This window comes from Epinephelus moara, chromosome 23 (assembly GCF_006386435.1).
Source record: "Epinephelus moara isolate mb chromosome 23, YSFRI_EMoa_1.0, whole genome shotgun sequence".
NCBI lineage: Eukaryota > Metazoa > Chordata > Actinopteri > Perciformes > Serranidae > Epinephelus > Epinephelus moara.
In genome coordinates, this window is record NC_065528.1 from 10,840,853 (window position 1) to 10,860,020 (window position 19,168).

General features: G+C 40.6%; 1 protein-coding gene across 6 annotated transcripts in view; it reads left to right on the forward strand.

Moving 5' to 3' along the window:
- Positions 1-19,168, forward strand: part of dock4b (dedicator of cytokinesis 4b) — a 166,532-nt gene that overhangs the window by 111,641 nt on the left and 35,723 nt on the right. For 4 of the 6 annotated variants that reach the window (XM_050036421.1, XM_050036425.1, XM_050036423.1 and 1 more), the window contains exons 26-40: positions 675-773; positions 1,926-2,020; positions 3,469-3,544; positions 5,451-5,551; positions 5,773-5,831; positions 6,445-6,593; positions 8,079-8,164; positions 10,035-10,061; positions 10,462-10,557; positions 10,693-10,753; positions 12,631-12,724; positions 12,939-13,087; positions 15,229-15,315; positions 15,439-15,543; positions 15,818-15,959. In XM_050036421.1, the coding sequence (XP_049892378.1) occupies positions 675-773; positions 1,926-2,020; positions 3,469-3,544; positions 5,451-5,551; positions 5,773-5,831; positions 6,445-6,593; positions 8,079-8,164; positions 10,035-10,061; positions 10,462-10,557; positions 10,693-10,753; positions 12,631-12,724; positions 12,939-13,087; positions 15,229-15,315; positions 15,439-15,543; positions 15,818-15,959 (1,426 nt within the window). The remainder of the gene's footprint in view (positions 1-674; positions 774-1,925; positions 2,021-3,468; positions 3,545-5,450; positions 5,552-5,772; positions 5,832-6,444; positions 6,594-8,078; positions 8,165-10,034; positions 10,062-10,461; positions 10,558-10,692; positions 10,754-12,630; positions 12,725-12,938; positions 13,088-15,228; positions 15,316-15,438; positions 15,544-15,817; positions 15,960-19,168) is intronic. The other 2 variants (XM_050036424.1, XM_050036426.1) reach the window with 1 other exon arrangement.

The following is a 19,168-nucleotide window of genomic DNA, read 5'->3' on the forward strand; positions in this document are numbered from 1 at the left end:
ATCATATAACCGCACCCATTGATTGGATGTACTTTTGCAAATGCCCCTTAGTGCAGGACGAGTCATCAAACATTTGACACTGTTTCACCTGGTTTTACAGGGAAAAAAACGACAGGGATTTTGATAGAGCTGCCCCCGACTGAGAATTTTTCTATTTCCCTAGTTCTTCCCAGAGTTTTCCTAATTTTGGAGGGGCAACACAATGGTTTGAGTTGAAGGTGTGAGAAAGAATAGTATCAGTAACATTGTTAACCCTGAACAGAGAAATACAAAACCGTACTAATGAACCTTCATTAATATAGGCCTATATTTTATCTACAAGTGCACGTCACACACTGAGCGAGCCGCCTGTTAATGACGCTGTCTGCAAAGCATTAATGATTGTGCAAAGTGGCTAATGGGCATGGAGCTACTTACATGTTTCAGATGATACATCATGTTTGTAGTCGACAAATGAAGATGAGTTTACATATCACCTTGGGTTCGTCCTTCACCTTCTCAAAAATGTCTCATAAATGATTAAACCACAATAGCGTGAGTACCGGTAATTAATGAATTTACTCATGTAGGGCACCTGAAAATAATCATGGTCATACCACAACATTTAAACTGATGACCACACAATCTTTTCTCTCTTTCTCCCTCTTTCTCCCTGTTGTGTTTTACCCTGTCAGGGAGAGTTTGTGGCGTGTTTGTTGGCCCTTCTGCGACAGATGAGTGACAGACACTACCAGCAGCTGCTGCAGGCATTCAGCAGCAAAGACAACCTGAGGGTAGGACCACCACATCCATCTCTCTCATTCCCCATCTGTCTGTCTGAGGCAATCTCTCTCTCTCTCTCTCTCTCTCTCTCTCTCTCTCTCTCTCTCTCTCTCTCTCTCTCTCTACCCCCTTCCCTGAGACCACATCAATCTTTCTTTTTCCATATATTTATCCCTTTCAAGCCACAGTGCTTTTTTTTTCTTCACCATCTCTTGTCCATTGTGTGTATTGCATATAAATATTGGGTAGAGAGCGAGAGAAGAATTTCCATATATATATATGTTGTTTTTTGGATTTGACATTCTAATCTTTGTTTCTCAGAACAACATTTGTTTTCCTCCCTGCCCTCTTTGAGTCATTACTCCAGCTCTCCGCCTCTCTGTCTGTTTCTCTTTCTCTCTCAGCCACTCTCTAAAAGTTTTCAGAAACTTTGCACTTTCCCAAGAGTGACTCACTGGCTGCACTTGCAGACATTTCTGAAATATATAAACACGTGCATATATGTTGATGTGCTGTACGTGTAAGTACTGCAGACGAAGAACGAAGAAGAGCAGAGAGAAGGCAACACAGAATAAGAGAGACAGAGAAAGTTAACGGGGTCACAAGTTCATCCCAGTGGTAAATGTCAATTTGCTGAATGTCAGAAAATGTAAAGACCGGTATTTCACTCTTGTTAGATTGAGAGCTCTTGTCTGAGAGGGACATTTTTCATGTACTTTTATCTCGAGTATCCAAAGTAAGTGTCTGGAAGAGACTGAGTAATCAGAGGACTTGGATAAAACAAATTGAAATTTGACCGTTAAATTAAAGTTGATTTAAGCTGAGAGACACTGAATGTCATTGTTTCAGCACCATGGAGAGAGACACACATTGACTGCATCTGATCCTATACTACACACTAATCCTTAGATATAAGTGTTTGGCATGTTCACAGTGGTAAATTTGTGTAATACATTTATGCAGAAACATCAGTATGTCCTGTTGAATGTACTTTCAATGGATTTAAAAAATGTAGTGTCCATGGTAAGTCCCACAGTGGGATTCTTCAGAACACTCGTCAGGGTGATGACGAATGAAAGACTGTTTTGAAATATTGCACAAGCTTGAAACTGATTTGAGCTTCCAACATGATAACATGTCTGCTGTTTGTTTTTGTGTTTCAGGACTTTCTCCTTCAGATCTTCACAGTCTTCAGGATCCTAATCCGACCAGAAATGTTTCCTAAAGACTGGACCGTCATGCGGTTGGTCACGAACAAGTAAGACAGACCCCACACAACCATATGTGCACACATAGACACAGCTGTCATCTGCGTAAAGTGTATATAGATGCCTTGTCTTTCTCCATGTTCCACCTCTCTGCAGTCTCTTTTAAGAGGTCAGCTGCCATCAGTAATCCAAGGTGTTGTTTCTTAGTGCATGATTAATAGATTTTAGCAGCAAAGTGGAGGTACAAGGACAAGTAAAGTATTTAACAGAACTGTCAACATTGACAGAATCTGTTTATATCAGCTGATGCTGTTGATGTTTCTAGTGGAAAAGCACCTCTGTTTGTGGATGATAACACAGATTTGTGTCTCACACATTTAAGGGAGGACACTACAGATTAATAGGATAAAACTTTTTACTAAGAGATATCACCACGGAAGTTCCCCAGCTACTTACTTACATAAAGACAATTATTTATTGTATTGCAAGTTTTCTGAAATGTTACATTTAGATATGCAAGTGATTCATTATCACTTAAAATATGCACTAATTTGCATACATTTCCAGAACAGGTATCTGAATATTGGATAGAGCCAGGTTTAAAGTTCTTGTGTCATTTTGTTGACATGTTAGAAATCAGTTTTTACAGAGGGAATTTGGATATCTGTTTTTATCACTCTATAAATCAGTGAATACTGTCGACAGCCATAAAATAAACATCCATTTTCTGCATGTTTTTAGCAATAAAATGTTCCATTAATCAGTTCATGAATGATTTATGAACAAACCCCTCTGAAAAAACCTTCAGGATATGGAGAGGAATAAAACTGGAAAGTTTGGTGTATGTAAGTGCTGCTAAAGTTGAGAATTCTGGCTCAGAGTGAAAAATTTAATTTTGAGAAATTGGTCTTTAAAGATGTTTTGTAAGATTCCATACATTTCAGACAACAGATAAGACACTGTGTTGAATTTCAGCAGACAGATTTGACTATGAAACTTTCCAAGTTGATTACTTAAGTAAAGTAACTTGCATTGCAAGTTTTCAGAAAGTTTATGTTTAAATATGTGAAAAAAGTATGCACTTTTTGTATACATTTCCATAACAGGTATCTAAACTAAAATATATATCAAAATGTGTACTTTGGACATTTTCTTTCCACTTGTCTGACAGAAGACTTGTTATGGAAGCAAAATAGCCCAAAATCTCAAAATTTACCAGTGCGTGAAAAAAACTGTTTTCACCTCGAGTGTCTCCTCTTAAATTCCGAAAAGTGAAACTCAGCAACTTCGTGTCAAAGCAGGACAAGAGTGCCCCTTTGCACTTTTTGTGTTTTTGGTTTTCCCTCTGGTTTTTATATTTGACCCTCATCATTATGGGATGTAATTGCAAATGTTTCTTCACTCCATCTCTGCACAGTCACTCTGTAAACGAGACATTTAAATGGCATGTAAATAGTTCACAGTGATGCATTTTCCTCCTCTTCTCTTTCTCTTTCAGTGTCATCATCACGACTGTCCTCTACCTTTCTGACGCTCTGAGGAAAAACTTCCTCAATGACAAGTTTGACTACAAGGTGAGGGCGTCTGTAAACTTCTCTGTGACCCTGTTTACACTCACTTTTAAAATCAGTTTGGTGATATAAACAGAAGTGGACAGTTGAGACACATTGCCATTCACACCTGTGGCTGTCACGCATCTTCAGCTGACCACTTCTGTTCAGAGTTCATTACTGCCTACGTCACTTCAGCTAGAAGATTAAAGGGCCTCATATACAGTTTTTAATTGTGCCCAGACTCTTGCCAGGCATGTTAGTGGTTGTGTTGATGCAGCTGGAGATATTGGTATCAGCAGGATCCCAAACGTCCTCTTCAGTAGGAAAAACAATGCATGGTCACCCAACACTTCGTCCAACTCATTGAAAACTAGGTTGTAGAGCGTTAACACACAGTCACCAAAAAAACACCACATCATACATTGATGACTTAGCCCTTGTTGGGGATGCATCAAGATGTTTTAGCATTTACACTACAAAAGTACAGTACAGTTGAGGTGGTTTGGGCATCTGATCAGGATGCCTCCTGGGAGCCTCCTGCTGGAGGTGTTTTGGGCATATCCAACTGGTAGGAGGCCCCGGGGCAGACCCAGAACATGCTGGAGGGATTACATATCTTAACTGGCCTGGAAACGCCTTGGGGTCCCCCAGGAGGAGCTGGAAAGCGTTGCTGGGGAGAGGGACGTCTGGGGTGCTTTGCTCGGCCTGCTGCCCCCGTGACCCAGCTCCGGAAAAGCGGATGAAAATAGATGGATGGATGGATGGATGGATGGATGGATGGATGGATGGATGGATTACAAAATATGTGTGGTCAAATGCATCCTGGACCACTTCTGCAAGCTGTTTGAGTGATCGGGTCACAATGTGGTCATTTACACCTTTCTTTAGCACTGTGCACTTGTGATCAGATCACTTAAGATTCATTGTTAAAACCAAGTGTTAACAAGGTGTGTGTGTGTGTGTGTGTGTGTGTGTGTGTGTGTGTGTGTGTGTGTGTGTAGATCTGAACAATGCTACAGTGCTAAAACACTGAGTATGAAAAAGCCTCATTCATCCACAAACTCTCACACAGAGACACAGACAAAACCAGACCTAATATTGTTAGTAAAAACAATTACATCTGCTGAAAATGATCCTGTTTTAAGTATTTGTTACTCTTTTTGAGACTGAAATTAAGAGCTGATCACTTAAATTAACAGCCGTTGTTGTCTAGTTTGTACCACAGCATACCACCAAAATCCCAAATCCATGGACACCAGTTGCAAATGATCTATTTTTATGCCTTTGCGCAGGCGATAGCCATGGCTGGAGGCATTATGTTTTTCGGTTGTCTATCTTTCAGTCCAGCTGTCCCATTCTCGTGAACATGATAACTCATGAACACCTTGAGGGAATTTTTCCAAATTTGGCACAGTCGTCCCTTTGGACTCGCAAATGAACTGAGAATTTGGTCGTCGAAGGTCACTGTGACCTTAGAAAACATATGTCTGGCCATAACTCAGGAATTTATGTGTTAATTATGACAAAATTTCACACAAATGTCTAATAGGATAAAATGACGGAGTGATGACATTTTATACCCAAAAGGTCAAAGGTCAACTTCACTGTGCCATCATTACATTCTGCATAAAACACTTTTCTGGCCATTATTCAGCGTCATATCTCAGGAACAGAAGGGGAGACATTTGGTCAGACACTGAATTTGTGACACTAATCTTGGGTGTCCACCTTGAAACTGTGCTGACTGTATAGATCTTCTGTGCTGCCTAGTTGAAGATGTGTGTGAAGCATCCATGTTTGCACAGACATGGATGTAAACTGTATCTGCAACTTACTCAAGTTTTGTCCAAATTCCTGAAAGCTGAAGTCTGAGGAGGAAGTTTCTGCACAGCGTTGACGTGATGCTGTTTTTCGCTGTCATTTTCAGGTGTGGGACTCGTACTTCTATCTGTCTGTAATATTTATCAACCAGCCCTGCCTTCAGCTGGAGTCCTTCTCTCCCTCCAAGAGGAAGAAGATACTGGAAAAGTAAGTTTGTTTGCAAATGCGCGTGCACACACTCTTTGCTGCGTGTGTAATGAGACACGCCATCCTATTCTGCTCCTGTTCTCTGTCAAAATGCAATAAAGTCACACACACACACTAAGCATACTGTGGGCCACACACAGTCTAATGAGGATTTAACATGCTGTTCTTTATGGCTCCTCTCAGCAAGCGCACATTTCTAACCATTATATTTTATCATGCAGGTATGGAGACATGAGGGTGATGATGGGATGTGAAATCTTCAGCATGTGGCAGAACTTGGGTAAGATGATAAAACATTAATCTCATGCACATTATGGTTCACATGGTCTGATTTATTCCTACATGTACTCCAAAAACTTCTGAGAAAATGTTTAGAAGACACTCAGATTTATTCTGAGTAGTGCTGCAAATAATTAGGTACTCTGAAGGCAACTGTCTGTCTTCCATTTCTCACAGGCCCGTAAAATATTTCCATATTTATTCTCCTTCGATACAAAAGTAGTGCTCTTGACGTCAGACAAAGTAAAGACAAATTACTACTTCAGCAATGTTGTGTTTTTATAATAATTTATAGTGTTTTTATGTGCATTTAAGGTGTTTTTCACAATTTTAAATTCATTTGAAGTCACTTTATTTTTGTTTTATTTGATTTTAATACGAACAAAAGTCTCCCCACTGACAATAACACATTTTAGGGCAAACAGGCGCATAAATTTGTTTAGAGTGCAGTGCACTTAAACCAAATTATCACAGCAGCCTGTGGTAGTTGAAAGTTTTGAAGAAAGAAGACAGCTCGCCAGAGTTGGCCAAATTGCCTCTGAAATAAACAACACGCTGTGTTCAGGGATAAAGCGAGAGCCTAACCTCTGTGTTGACCTGTGTCTCGCCTCCAGGGGAGCACAAGTTGAACTTCATCCCAGCCATGATTGGTCCATTCCTGGAGGTGACACTGGTACCTCAGCCTGATCTGAGGAATGTCATGATCCCTATTTTCCATGACATGATGGACTGGGAGCAGAGACGCAGTGGCAATTTCAAACAGGTACGTGGCTGTTGGAAATAGTTTTATCTGCCCGAAACTTATCTAAAGGCAAGTTTAACCCCTTAACATGCTCAGGTCATTGGAACCAACATGCTTTCATTAGTGGGTCAAAAGTGACCCATATTAAAATGAATGTTTTGAGTTAGTAATACATAAATGCTGCTTTCATTATTTTGCTCAAAAGCATTATTTAATATAATCAAATGATCAAAATTGCAAATATTAGAATATATCTTTTTAAAGTTTGGGTATGCTACAGTGTAGCTAGCTACTTATGCCTATCATACACTAAAAGACTTTCAAAATACTTAAAAGACTGGACATATTCTTACGTCTAAAGACAATGTCAGTTTTTAATCACACACTGTAAGATGTTGCAAAGACTGGGGGTCTCGCAGGGTCTACAACTATATTCCTTTTGAGATTATTTCCCATGCTGCTCCTGGTGAAAATGTTACACCAAACTCCTTTTAAGAAATATGACATTTTAATAATTTCCTACGTGTCTGCAGGAACACATACCTCTAGAAACACAATATTAAAGGGGTCGAATGTCGAAAATATTCTTGTCAATTCGGCATCAATATAATCTATAAAGATAAACTGCATTTGTGTACAAACTTGGCATTTTGGATCTTGTCGCCTCAACTTGCTACCAGCCTCTGTTGGTTACCTTTGCTATTTTAGTGGGAGGAGACAGTGATAATGAGAGGCAAACAGTTTCAAAAATGAATATTTCTCCCTAAAATAAGTGCTGGTTGGTGGATCGGATACATGCCGAATGAAATACCGACTGCTGTTCACCCCACAGCTCCACCAGCTTCTCTTCCTTTTCCACAGGACAAGAGAGCCAAGACTTTTTACGTTCTTGTGCCTCCCCAGAGTCCCCTCCTTGTTTACGACCTACCCAGTTTGCCTCTTGCCTTGTGTTTGGTGCAGGAGAGAGCAGCTATTTTTTGTTGACGGTTCACGTCATTGAACTTCAGTATTTGCATGAGCCAAGACAAAAAATTTACAATAATTTTAAATATATTTGATTTTGTCGGAACAGCAAGACAAGAAAAAGACTGACTTAAGATAGCTTGGACTGAGTTTTATGACCACGTTACACCAAATAGTCAAGATCACAAGAGCAAGCACCAACTGACGTAAAACTTTCATGATTTTATTCCAATACTGGGACTGAAATTATCTGTGACAGTAAAATGGATTGTATGAGTTTAAACATTGCTTTATGTTTGCTTGTTTTTTAGGAAAATCCTGCATTGTATACCTTTAAGTCGTACTGTAGATGTGAATCATGTCAGAGGCGATTGCCACTACTTTGACATGTGACTGACTTTGACATGAAGTGATTTGATCTAACACACCGTTCAGTGTTCAGCTCTAAACCACACACGCTCCCTTCCTCCTGGTTATTTTGCCAATATCGTTTGAACTAACTGCCCCTTTGAGATTGAAATGCTTTTTTCTTTCCCCTCCCAGGTGGAGGCCAAGCTGATCGACAAGTTGGACAGCCTGATGTCTGAGGGCAAGGGAGACGAGACGTACAGGGAGCTCTTCAACAGCATGTGAGTTAAGGAAAGGAACAGCAATAGAAACAGAAAATACGGTGCATACTTACAGACATTTGTCTAATTACCTCGGATTGTAAACGTATAGGTTGGATCTTTTGAAGTGGGGTTGTATGAGGCACTCATCTATAGTCAGTGTATTACATACAGTAGATGCCAGTTGGCATGTCTCCAGTTTGGAGAAGCAGGCAGCTGCTTTGGACAAGAGCAGTAGCGAAACATATCCACCGAAAAAAAATCTCCATCAGTTTAAGTGTTGGCCATATAAAGAATATTTTCACCACTTTACCTACCTATCTATGCTCTCTTCAAAGCCACTACCAGACTCTGTTGACAAAAACTGTAATTTTACCTCACAGAACGTAGGATTTGTTTGTGCCGTTGTGTGACTTTGGTGAATCCAAACTAACCCTTTGAAACACCAAAGTCACACAATGACACAAACTAACTAATTAATTGAGGCAGCGGTAGACCAGCAACTCCCATGTTCTGTGAGGTAAAATTACTGTTTTTGTCGATGGAGTTTGGTGGCTTTCAAGGGAGCATAAATGAACAGTGGTTTCAGTGGCTAAAATATATATATTTTGCTGCTGCCCTCTGTCCACAGCAGTACATTGCTTAGCTTCCATGGCGGTACTCCTGCCTGCTTTAATGGGGACCCAAAGGAATTGGGTCTGGCTGCCAGTGTGTTATGTAATTCGGCCAGTAGAGCCACTCAAGACCTCAACCAAACAGTAGAATTACAATAAAGGCCCAACTAAAGAGGGTAGTTAAGGGCAACCCACGCAAATTTCACTTTAAATGTGTGGCTGCAACTCAGAGGTTGTTTGCCTCAGTAAATGGCCACTTTATCTGTGAGTGGACATATTCCGCTTTTTAAAATTACTTCTTAACCCTGAATACCAAAGATCAGAGATAACAAATTAATGCTCGGGGAATTATCCTTTACCAAAGTTTAAAAAAAGGCTACATGGGTTAAGATGTTAGATCTATTAAAGAACATGCTGCTGATAAGGATCTTGTCATTAGCATTAAATAATAAGCAGTAGGTTGTTCTGTATTGACATACATTTAATTGTTGATACAATAATGAGAGGTAAGTGATCAGTATTCACCGTCATCTTCACTCTCACCTCCTCTGTGGCCAGTCCTTGTCCACTTTGTCCTTGTGTCCCCAGGTTTGTGCCCCTGCATGCTTAGTGTATGTGCTCACGCTAACGTGTGTGTGTCAGTGTGTGTGTGTGTCCCTCTGCTTCTTTTTGTGCCTGTTCATATTTTTATGTCCCTCTCCACAAAGGACCACAATATCTGGACTCAGCGCTACATTTCAACATAGCTTCCAAAAACATTATTGCATTTAATAAAGTCATTTTGTTCTGATCACAAACATACTGTATGTCTGTTTTAGTATCACATAGATGTGAATTTAAATGTGATCGTGATAAGTATTTGATGGACATGCATCTACTGAATTGTCCCTTTGTCTTCCATAGTCAATCATTCTCTTTCCCACCATTTGTACATGTAAAACCTTTCAGAAATCAGTGTAATATGAACGCAAATTATTACACTACCTATCTATATTAAATCTATATTGTGCAATATAATATGGTAATGCATTAGAAAAAAATTTAATTAAATTGCCAGTGTTTAACTCAGCCTGAATGCAGATTACAAGTTAGTTTTATGCTTAGTGTTTATGATTTTAGCCTACGTTTGCTTAATTGATTTGTTGTTTTGATTTAGTTCCTTAATTTATTTTCCTCCTACTAACTCCACTAATCCCGTAACTAACCTGTGTGAGTGTGTGCTGACATTAATCGTATTAATATTAATTTATTCCGCCTATGCTTCCCGCCTGGAGTAGAATTCCTCTGTTTGGTCCATACCCTAGGTAAGACGCTCTCCTCTTTGTTCTCTCTGTGTCGTCTGTGTGAGGGGGAACAGCGGGAAGGGTTGACGTTGGGAAAGTAACTAAAGCCAAAATAAATGTTGGCAATATTTAAATTTAAAATCAATCTGAAAAAAAATATGTAGGTGGCAAAATAGTATATGAGCTTGTGATGTTTTTTCGTAGCCACCATTTTATTTTGTTAATTCCCTCAGGCAGGCCAACAAGCATAGGTGACACTGGTGTGACTGGGATTGATTTCTTCTCTGCTTCGCCTCCCTTTCTTTTGTAGTAATTTCTTCTTCCTTTTTCCCTCCCTCCCCGGTCACCTTTCCTTTTCCCATTTGCTCTCTTTTATCTCCTGTCTCTTTTGATCTTAACATCTCTCTATCTTGTCCTCCAGCCTGCTGAAGAAGATTGAGAGAGAGACCTGGAGGGAGAGTGGCATCTCTCTGATCGCTACCGTCACTCGCTTAATGGAGAGATTGCTGGACTATAGGTGAGAGTGCACACTACACAGTCTCTCAGGAACATGCAGACACGCTTTATCAATTCAATTTATTTTTGCCTGGGTTTTTTTTCTTGTGGCCACCCAAGTCATAGCGTTGCATGTCTGATAATGTTTCTATCACAGGGACTGTATGAAGCTGGGAGAAGTGGATGGAAAAAAGATTGGATGTACTGTCAGTTTACTGGTGAGTAAGCAGTGACTTCCAGAGTCTGTCTTGTCATCTGTATAATCTTTTAGTATCAGTAGTTGCTGTTTTGCGATTTGTTTTTGGCTGCTACAAAACCAGATCGTCAAACGAGTTACTGACTGAATGCATCCCCCTAAGAGCCAGGCTAGCTGTTTCCCCCTGCTTCTTTTTATGCTAAGCTAAGCTAAACTAGCCTACTCCTGCCTGTAGCTTCATATTTAAGGCATAAACATGAGAGTGATAACATGCTTATCTAACTATTGGCAAGAAAGAGAATATGTGTATTTCCTCAAATATCAAACCGTTCCTTCAATATCTGTATTAAAGTGCAGGCTTCTAAGTGACGACTTAAAGGGACACTTCACCCCCTCGTATGACCATTTTTATTTCAATTACTTAGCCAGTGTAACCTTGAATTTGTTAAGAAAACATAGTTTTTCTTGCATGCCTCCGGAGAATGAAGAATCCAGGAACGGAGAGAATTTTTGACTAATTGAAGTCATAGGGGTCCAGGTTTATTAACAGGTAAACTCTGTAAAAAAAAAACATCCATTTACAAACAGTCACACAACTCATGCAGTATAATCCAAATCTAATTTATCCAGTAGTATGCTCAGTACTTCCCAAACACATTCATTTTTGCCAAAGCCTTACTATATAAAACTGAACCTAAAGCGTAATTTATCTATGCTCTCTTAAAGGCTAGACTCCATTGACAAAAACAGCAATTTTACCTCTCTGAACATGGGAGCTGCTGGTCTACCGCTGCCTTGATCAGTTTGTTTGTTATTGTGTGACTTTTTTTAAGGGTTAGTTCAGATTCACCAAAGTCACACAATAACATAAAACAAACTATCAACTGAGGCAGCAGTAAACCAGCAGCTCCTGTGTTCAGTGAGGTAAAATTGCTGTTTTTGTCAATGGAGTCCGGCTTTGAAGAGAGCAAAGATAAGCTTCATTTTAACTTCAGTTCCCTGTCCTAAAAGGGTGTCTGTTTGGGAAGTACTGAGCATTCAACTGGATAAGAGAGACTTGGGTTATATTGCATGAGTTGTGTGAGAGTTTGTAAACAGATGTTTTGATATAGTTGTGCTGTTGTCAAACTTGGACCCCTATGACTTCAATGCTTTAAGAATTATCTGAGTTTTTGGAGTTGTTATTCATAGTTTTGGCATGCAAGAAAAGCAAAGTTTTCTCTATGGATTCAGTGTAATACGTGGTGAGTAATTCATACACAAATGATCATGTGGGGGTTGAAGTATTCCTTTAATTCTTCTCAGTAGGTCTTACTTTCTTTAAGTGTTAGGGCTTTTGTGCTAAAGAGAGCAGAATATATGAGCATAGTAGCCATTTATCTTAATTTATTTTCTGCTTCTGTTACAAGTCCTATCATGTTTTTACCCTTTTGTTAATAAAATATTAAAATATGGTGCATGTGTACTAGTTTGTTATCCGATTCAGGCTTTTATCCATAATGTATTGCTTTTTTATTGTTGTGTGTTTTGTTATTAGTCTCTGTGACCAACGGTGTGAAAATACAACTTCATACTTGAGTGTCTTTCATTTCCTTGACGCATAGACATAACTCTGTTGTTTCTATTATGAAGCCCTTCTTTCTGCAAGGTCCTCCTTATGTAACTGCAGCCATCTGTAAGAGCTCCTGGGTGTGTAGGCAGATGGATCAGAAGTCGCTGCTAATCAGCAGCTGAAATATATTGTTGCACCTCTACCATAGAACAATCTGTCACTTTTAAAATTTGTCCTCATTTGCATCACCAACTCTCTCTATAATTTTCATAATCCCCCCCTCTCTCTTTCTTATGTGATTCTTTTTGTCCTCAATCATCACCCAAAACACCCACCGCTCCTGTCAGAACTTCTACAAAACTGAGCTGAACAAAGAGGAGATGTACATCCGCTACATTCACAAACTCTACGACCTGCACTTGAAAGCACAGAACTACACAGGTATGTCTTAAGGAATGACTCAAGCACTGAGTATTTGTGAGCGTGGGTGTTGGCATGTGTGGGAGAAACATTGCTGTGGTCTTACTGTGTGTGTTTACACTCACTGTCCTTTCATATTTCTATCCTTTTAGCACTGTATGTCCAAATGTTTTCTTCTCAACTGCTCCCACAGTATGCATGCTATCCCCTGACTGTTTTTGTTTGTGTGTCACAGAGGCATCGTACACCCTGCTGCTGTACGACGAACTGCTGGAATGGTCTGACAGGCCGCTCAGAGAGTTTCTCAACTACCCCATGCAGAGCGAGTGGCAAAGAAAAGAGTATCTGCATCTCACTATCGTCCAGAACTTTGACAGGGGGAAGGTGAGCTTAAACACAAACATTTTGTCCCCACACTGTAATTGCAATATTTTGTTGACTGCTAAACAGAAACAAGACATTTCCTCTCGATGGGTGGGAATCTCTCAGGGCCTCATGACTCAATTCAATTCAGAGGGCTGCAATGCGTTTATAAAACAGATATCAATGCAGCTTCGTGCATCAAAATGTTTGACTTCTATACATGATTATTTTCTCTCTCTGTGTTACCACCTGCTATCTTTTAAATGTAGCATATTTGTAATGATCCATAATTAGAATAAAACTACGAATATACTTATCTTTTATGAACACAATAATACCAACAAGTAAAAATCACATACTATGCAATACATACCTGACGTTTGTGCTCTCGTTCAAAATGCTTTTGTGTGAATTAACAGTAGTTAGTATGATGTCACTTCCTGAGAGCCTCCTTGCCGGTTGGACACACATAACCATGGCAACCCTGTGCCAACCTTAGCTTCATTCTACTGGCAACAGCAATACCTGACAGTGAGCAAGATAAACCTCTTTAGTTTTGTTTTTTCCTCCTCACATTACGCCTAATAAAGTGAAATCTCGTACTTACTCTTAAAGTGCTGTTGACATCTGCCTTGGTCGCTGTCCGTCATTGGCTATATTAAATGCATCGTCTACCACATTGCACTGTGAAACATTTATGCTGGCGTAGTGTTCAGAGTTTGCATACTGTAATATCTAGATGTCATATATACTAAAAACATCCCACAAACTGTTTTAGGATACTTAATAGCATGTAAGTGTAAAATTGTGGAAGTGACAATAGCCTAGCCTAGATTAGCCTAGTTTAAACACGAGACACGTTTAAGTTTTTTATGTTTCACCATTGGTCCAGCCATAAGGAACGTACCGCCCTGTCTTACAAAAGTATTACAGGTGGTTAGAACATCAAGAATTGGGTTTTAAATTTCCGATTGTTGACTTATCTGCATGGAGACTGAATCCTTCAAGAGAAATGCATCAACAATGCATCTCAGAATCTTTTTTTTCTCCATCCCTTTTCCTGTCTTCAGCACTTCTGTAGCACACTGTAGCACTACATTTCTTGTGGATATATGAAGACTTTTTTAACTTCATGATACTACTCATAGATGAAAGATGAAAGAACTGGTGTTCCCCGCTTGTTTATTGGTGAAGTGATGTCCTTCACATGAAATTAATCCCTTCATAAGAGAGTAGGTCAGATCTGTGAGCTGCATGGAGCAACAAAAATACATGTCACTCGTGGTCAGACATTTAATTTCTACCTGTAGTGAACTGTGACAACGGCTCGAGGCATCAACACCTCCTCGGTTTAATCAGACGAATCGCTGGCAGCTGTAATTAAAGCAGGATCCATATCGTCCCACAATATCCTCCACCGCTCCTTCAAGAAATATTGTGGGAGATGATGACGGCAAGACTGATGGGTGAAGCATGACCTGCACTGGCGTGTTGGTTTTAGAATGAACAGTGAGATTGGCAGCTTGAACAGAGCTCATCTGATTGAGGATGCAGCAGCACTCAAGAAGTAGCGCGCAGGCTTTGTAGCAGTACTTTTTTTTTCTTTTCTTCCTCCCACTACTCCTCTCTACTGCTACTGATCTCATCTCTTTATCCTAACTACCTTTGCCACTGTTCTGCAATCTCAGGCAAAAGTGGCATTATGGAAACCCTCCAAAATTACGCGCACATACACACACACAAAACTTCAGCATCCCTGATGAAATAACATAGCTCCACGGAATCATTAAAACCGCTCCCCTCGTTACTCATAGTCCAATTTCCCTTCACATTCACGAGCTATGCCATCTGCCGGTGCTGCCGCACGGGGATCTGAAGGCAGCGGGGAAGGAAAGCTTTTCATTTAATTAGCAAGATGGCTGGGTGCTGCGTGTACCTGCATGAAGAGGTTGTATATGACTCTCGATATTGTTGACTCACCAGTGCCATCCAGTGGGGAAAACACGGCTCAGCAGCACCACTGCAGAGCAACTTAACTGAAGCCCCTCTATTCATATATACAGCAGTCTAAGTCAAATGGATTGGCATGAGCGTCCTTGATTTACTTTTTTTGAGACAAGACACTGAGCATGAGAATGAAGTGTGTGATTTTCTGTCTCCAGTGTTGGGAGAATGGCATCATCCTGTGCAGAGAGCTCGCTGATCAATATGAGTCCTATTACGACTACAGGAACCTGAGCAAGATGAGGGTGAGTTTTCCAGAATAAAATTAACTTTATTCACTTTATAATGCTTTTGTCAATGCACCAAATCCCTTACTGGTTGCACACAGTTAGTTTGTATTCAATGTCGTCCTTTATTTCCAACCCCAGATGATGGAAGCCTCTCTCTATGACAAGATTATGGACCAGCAAAGGCTAGAACCTGAATTCTTCAGAGTGGGTTTCTACGGAAAGAAGTTCCCTTTCTTCTTACGGGTAAAGAAATCTCCATATTCCCTCTTTTCATGAATAGCAAGTTGAATAGAATAACCCTCTCCAAAGCAGAAATAGACCTGCAGGAAGAATTAACTTTTCTTATATAAGACTCCTCCAGTGTGAGGTGACATTCAGCAACTCTTATTCAATGCCATTTAATGATGTAACAGGCCCTGTCCTTGGTGGAGTTTGCAGTCGCAGTTGCAATGTTCGACCACTAGATGTCAAGCTAACCCCACGCTGTCCTCCGCTTCCCCCCCTCCTTCCTCTGCAGAATAAGGAGTTTGTGTGCCGCGGCCATGACTACGAGAGGCTGGAGGCTTTCCAGCAGCGGATGCTCAACGAGTTCCCCCACGCCATCGCCATGCAGCACGTCAACCAGCCAGATCAGACCATATACCAGGCAGACGCACAGTGTATCCTTCGCTATAGAGAGAGGAGATAATTCATTTAAGCATGGACCATGCTGTGAAGACACAGTTAAATGAGCGGGTATGCATAAAATATGACAACAGCACAGTATACATACATATGTGCGAGCATACAGACAGGTTAACGCACAGCCTGGTTTGTGTTTACAGTCAGACAATTAGCTGTAATGAGACTCACGCTATCACACACCATTCCTCCTTCTATCCCCGCAATCTCTTTCCTGTCATAATCAAAGCTCATTCACAGGTTACACACATACTGTTCTGCATATTACATGTGCCATACAGAATCTCATACAAGAAAGCATACATGGTCATACATGTGGCAGACCTTTTAAAATTAATACTGCTACAGTCATCTGGCTTGCCTCAGTTATTTCATTGTGCTCGTACAGTAGCAGTAAGCTTCACAAGCAGCAGCAAGTGCTTCGAGGACTTTTTCATCCTGCGTTTCAGCTGTCAGTTACACACTAGCTGCCCTGCCGGCTGTTGGAACAGTATGAAGCCTGACAGGAAAACAGCAGATCCTACTTAGGAGTTTTCTTTACAGTCAGTTTTCTCCTAAAAAGATGCTGAAATCTATCTTATGATACTTAATATGGCTTTAAGTAGGGTTATGACTGCTGTTGGGGTCATTACCCAGAAAAAAAGTACCGTATTACTGCCTGTAGAAAGTAATTTGTTACACTACCTGTCACATTACTTTTGCGTTACTCTGCAGCATCACCTGAGACATGCTGTCACATAATTTCCAATCAACAGTGTAACATTAAACCTTCCATATGCCCGAATATCAGCAAAAAGCAAGAATCAGGAGATTCAAGACGGCACCTCAGTAGGCTATAACTGCCTCAAAATGAAACTTTATCAAAATGTAAAATACTACCAAAGAGGTTGGCCTTCCTAACACTGTCTCACACAAATATTGATCGCCTCAAATGTTAATCAATAGGCCTAAATAAAATAATATCAGAGAATAGCCCTCTTAGAGCTATTGGACGATGACGAACTTTTTGGAAAAACATGTTTAAATGGCATATGAACGGCATTTAATGGACCAAACAAACTCACTTGAGTCGATCACTCACCAAACCACCAAACCATGGCTTTACAGTAGACTGATTCAGCTAATTTGACGTCTTAATCACTAAAGCAGCGGCTCTACCTCATGAGGAGGAATCTCTCAATCGTTCGTCAAGCAGTCGGTTCATCCTTAGTGTTAGCGCAAGACTCTCCACAGGTGCGCTGGACGGCATTGCTGTTGTCAGCACATTTGTGTGTGTTCAGACTAAGAGAGCTGCCAAATGTTGATACATGCACATACTTGATTGGAGGATGTATGGACATGTGACTATCACATTACTTTTCAGCCTGCCTTAAGTCCTGTGAGGGTCTCATACTTTATTTTCTGAGTATTAGACTTAATTTTATGCCCCCACTTCTGAAGCCAAACCTGCACCCTTACATAAATCCACTTACTGCCTCGCAATATGGGACCCTTTTTAATTATTCACACTAATGTATGGGACAACTGTTGGCCTATATAGAGGGAGGGGGAGGGAAAAGCATTGCCTTAGCGGCATAATGGCATAATGACACAATGACTCTAGAGAGCAGCAGTATAAAAAGGCAGATGGAGGACAGAGAATGTTCAGATGCTTTGTTTCTTTATATGTTTGCATGTGATATGTTTGCTTGTTTGTGCTTCCCCTCCTAAAAAGGCCAGGGATCATCTCACTGAATGAGCACACCGCTGTGTTATTCTTACCTAACACTAATCAGTAGAGTCTCTCTCAGATTGCTCACCCATCTGTACATCCCTGCATAATTACGCATCCTCATGCATATGCATGCGTGGACCCCGAACTCGTATATCTCTGGTCAAGTCGTTCATGAGTGTCGGGGTTGCTCCTGATGAAGGTGAGCCTGAGCAGCGCAGGAAAAACACTGCAACACTTCCTACTTGCTCACACCCTCGTCACTGCTCACAATGACAAGTCTTGTGTGCTGTCTGATGTTTTTATTTTCTCGAACTAGAAAAAAAAAAAAAAAAAAAAAGCGGCCTGACTTTTTTTTTCTTCACTTTTTTTTCTCGGTTTAGTTCTTCTATTTCTTTTTCTTCAGTTTTTGCTTTGTGATCTGAGTGCACTGATTGTGTACAAGCACAATGGTGTATGCGGTCTTTTGGGAGTGTGTTTGTACGTGAGGGATTTGGCAGGAGTACCACAAAGCAGGTCAAACTAGTTGGCAAGATTCTCTGTCAGCAATTACCAGTTGTTAAGAAATAGAGAACTTGCTGCTATTCCTTTTTTTGATGTGTGGGATTGTGAGGCATCTGTCCAGTGGCACCTCCAGATATTTTTCACAGGGATGGCCTCATAGGGTCGCTGAAGATCTTGGGGTGGCACATCAAAACCAAAAGCCATAACTGTGTATACAGTGGTGCAGGAATGAGTCCTGAAACTTGGAAATGAGTCAGCATTTTAGCCATTCCAGTTTCCTTGTCTCGAAGTCAGTTAGTTTTTTGAATGGGTTTTTGGTTAGATGCCTGAAATAAGATCTGTGGTTAACACAAGCTTGAGAGACTTTCACGTTTGGTTCTAAGACATAAAATTCGTCAGTCAATACCCCACTCATGAATCCTGAAGCTTCCATATGTCTTAAAAACCATGAATATGATTTCGATAAAATGAATAGTTGTTAGTTCCTTCAATCTAGTAAATAAATATCCATTTTTGGGGTAAGTCAGGGTCATCATTCAGTATCCTTGTTGGCCTGAGGGTAGAAGCTCTTCCTGAGCCTCTCAGTGCTGGCCTGGTGTAACCGGTACCTTCTTCCCAACCCCAGCAGGGTGAAAAGGCAGTTATCCAGGTGGCTGGGATTTTTCATGATTCTCCTGGCCTTATTTTTGCAGCGTCTGGCCTCTTTGCAAACCTTGCGGTCCTGTTCAGTGCTTTTCCCTTACCTTGCAGTGTTGTTCCTTGTCAGGATGCTCTCACTGGTGCAGGAGTAGAAATTCCTCAGTATTTGAAGGGATACCTGGAATTCCCTCAGGTGTCTCAGGTAAAACAGTATCTGCCTAGCTTTTCTCACCACTGAGACAGTATGCAACACCCAGGTCAGGCTCTCAGTGATGTGGACACAGAGGTATTGGAAGCTATCCACCCTCTCCAGAGAGGATCTGTTGATATTAA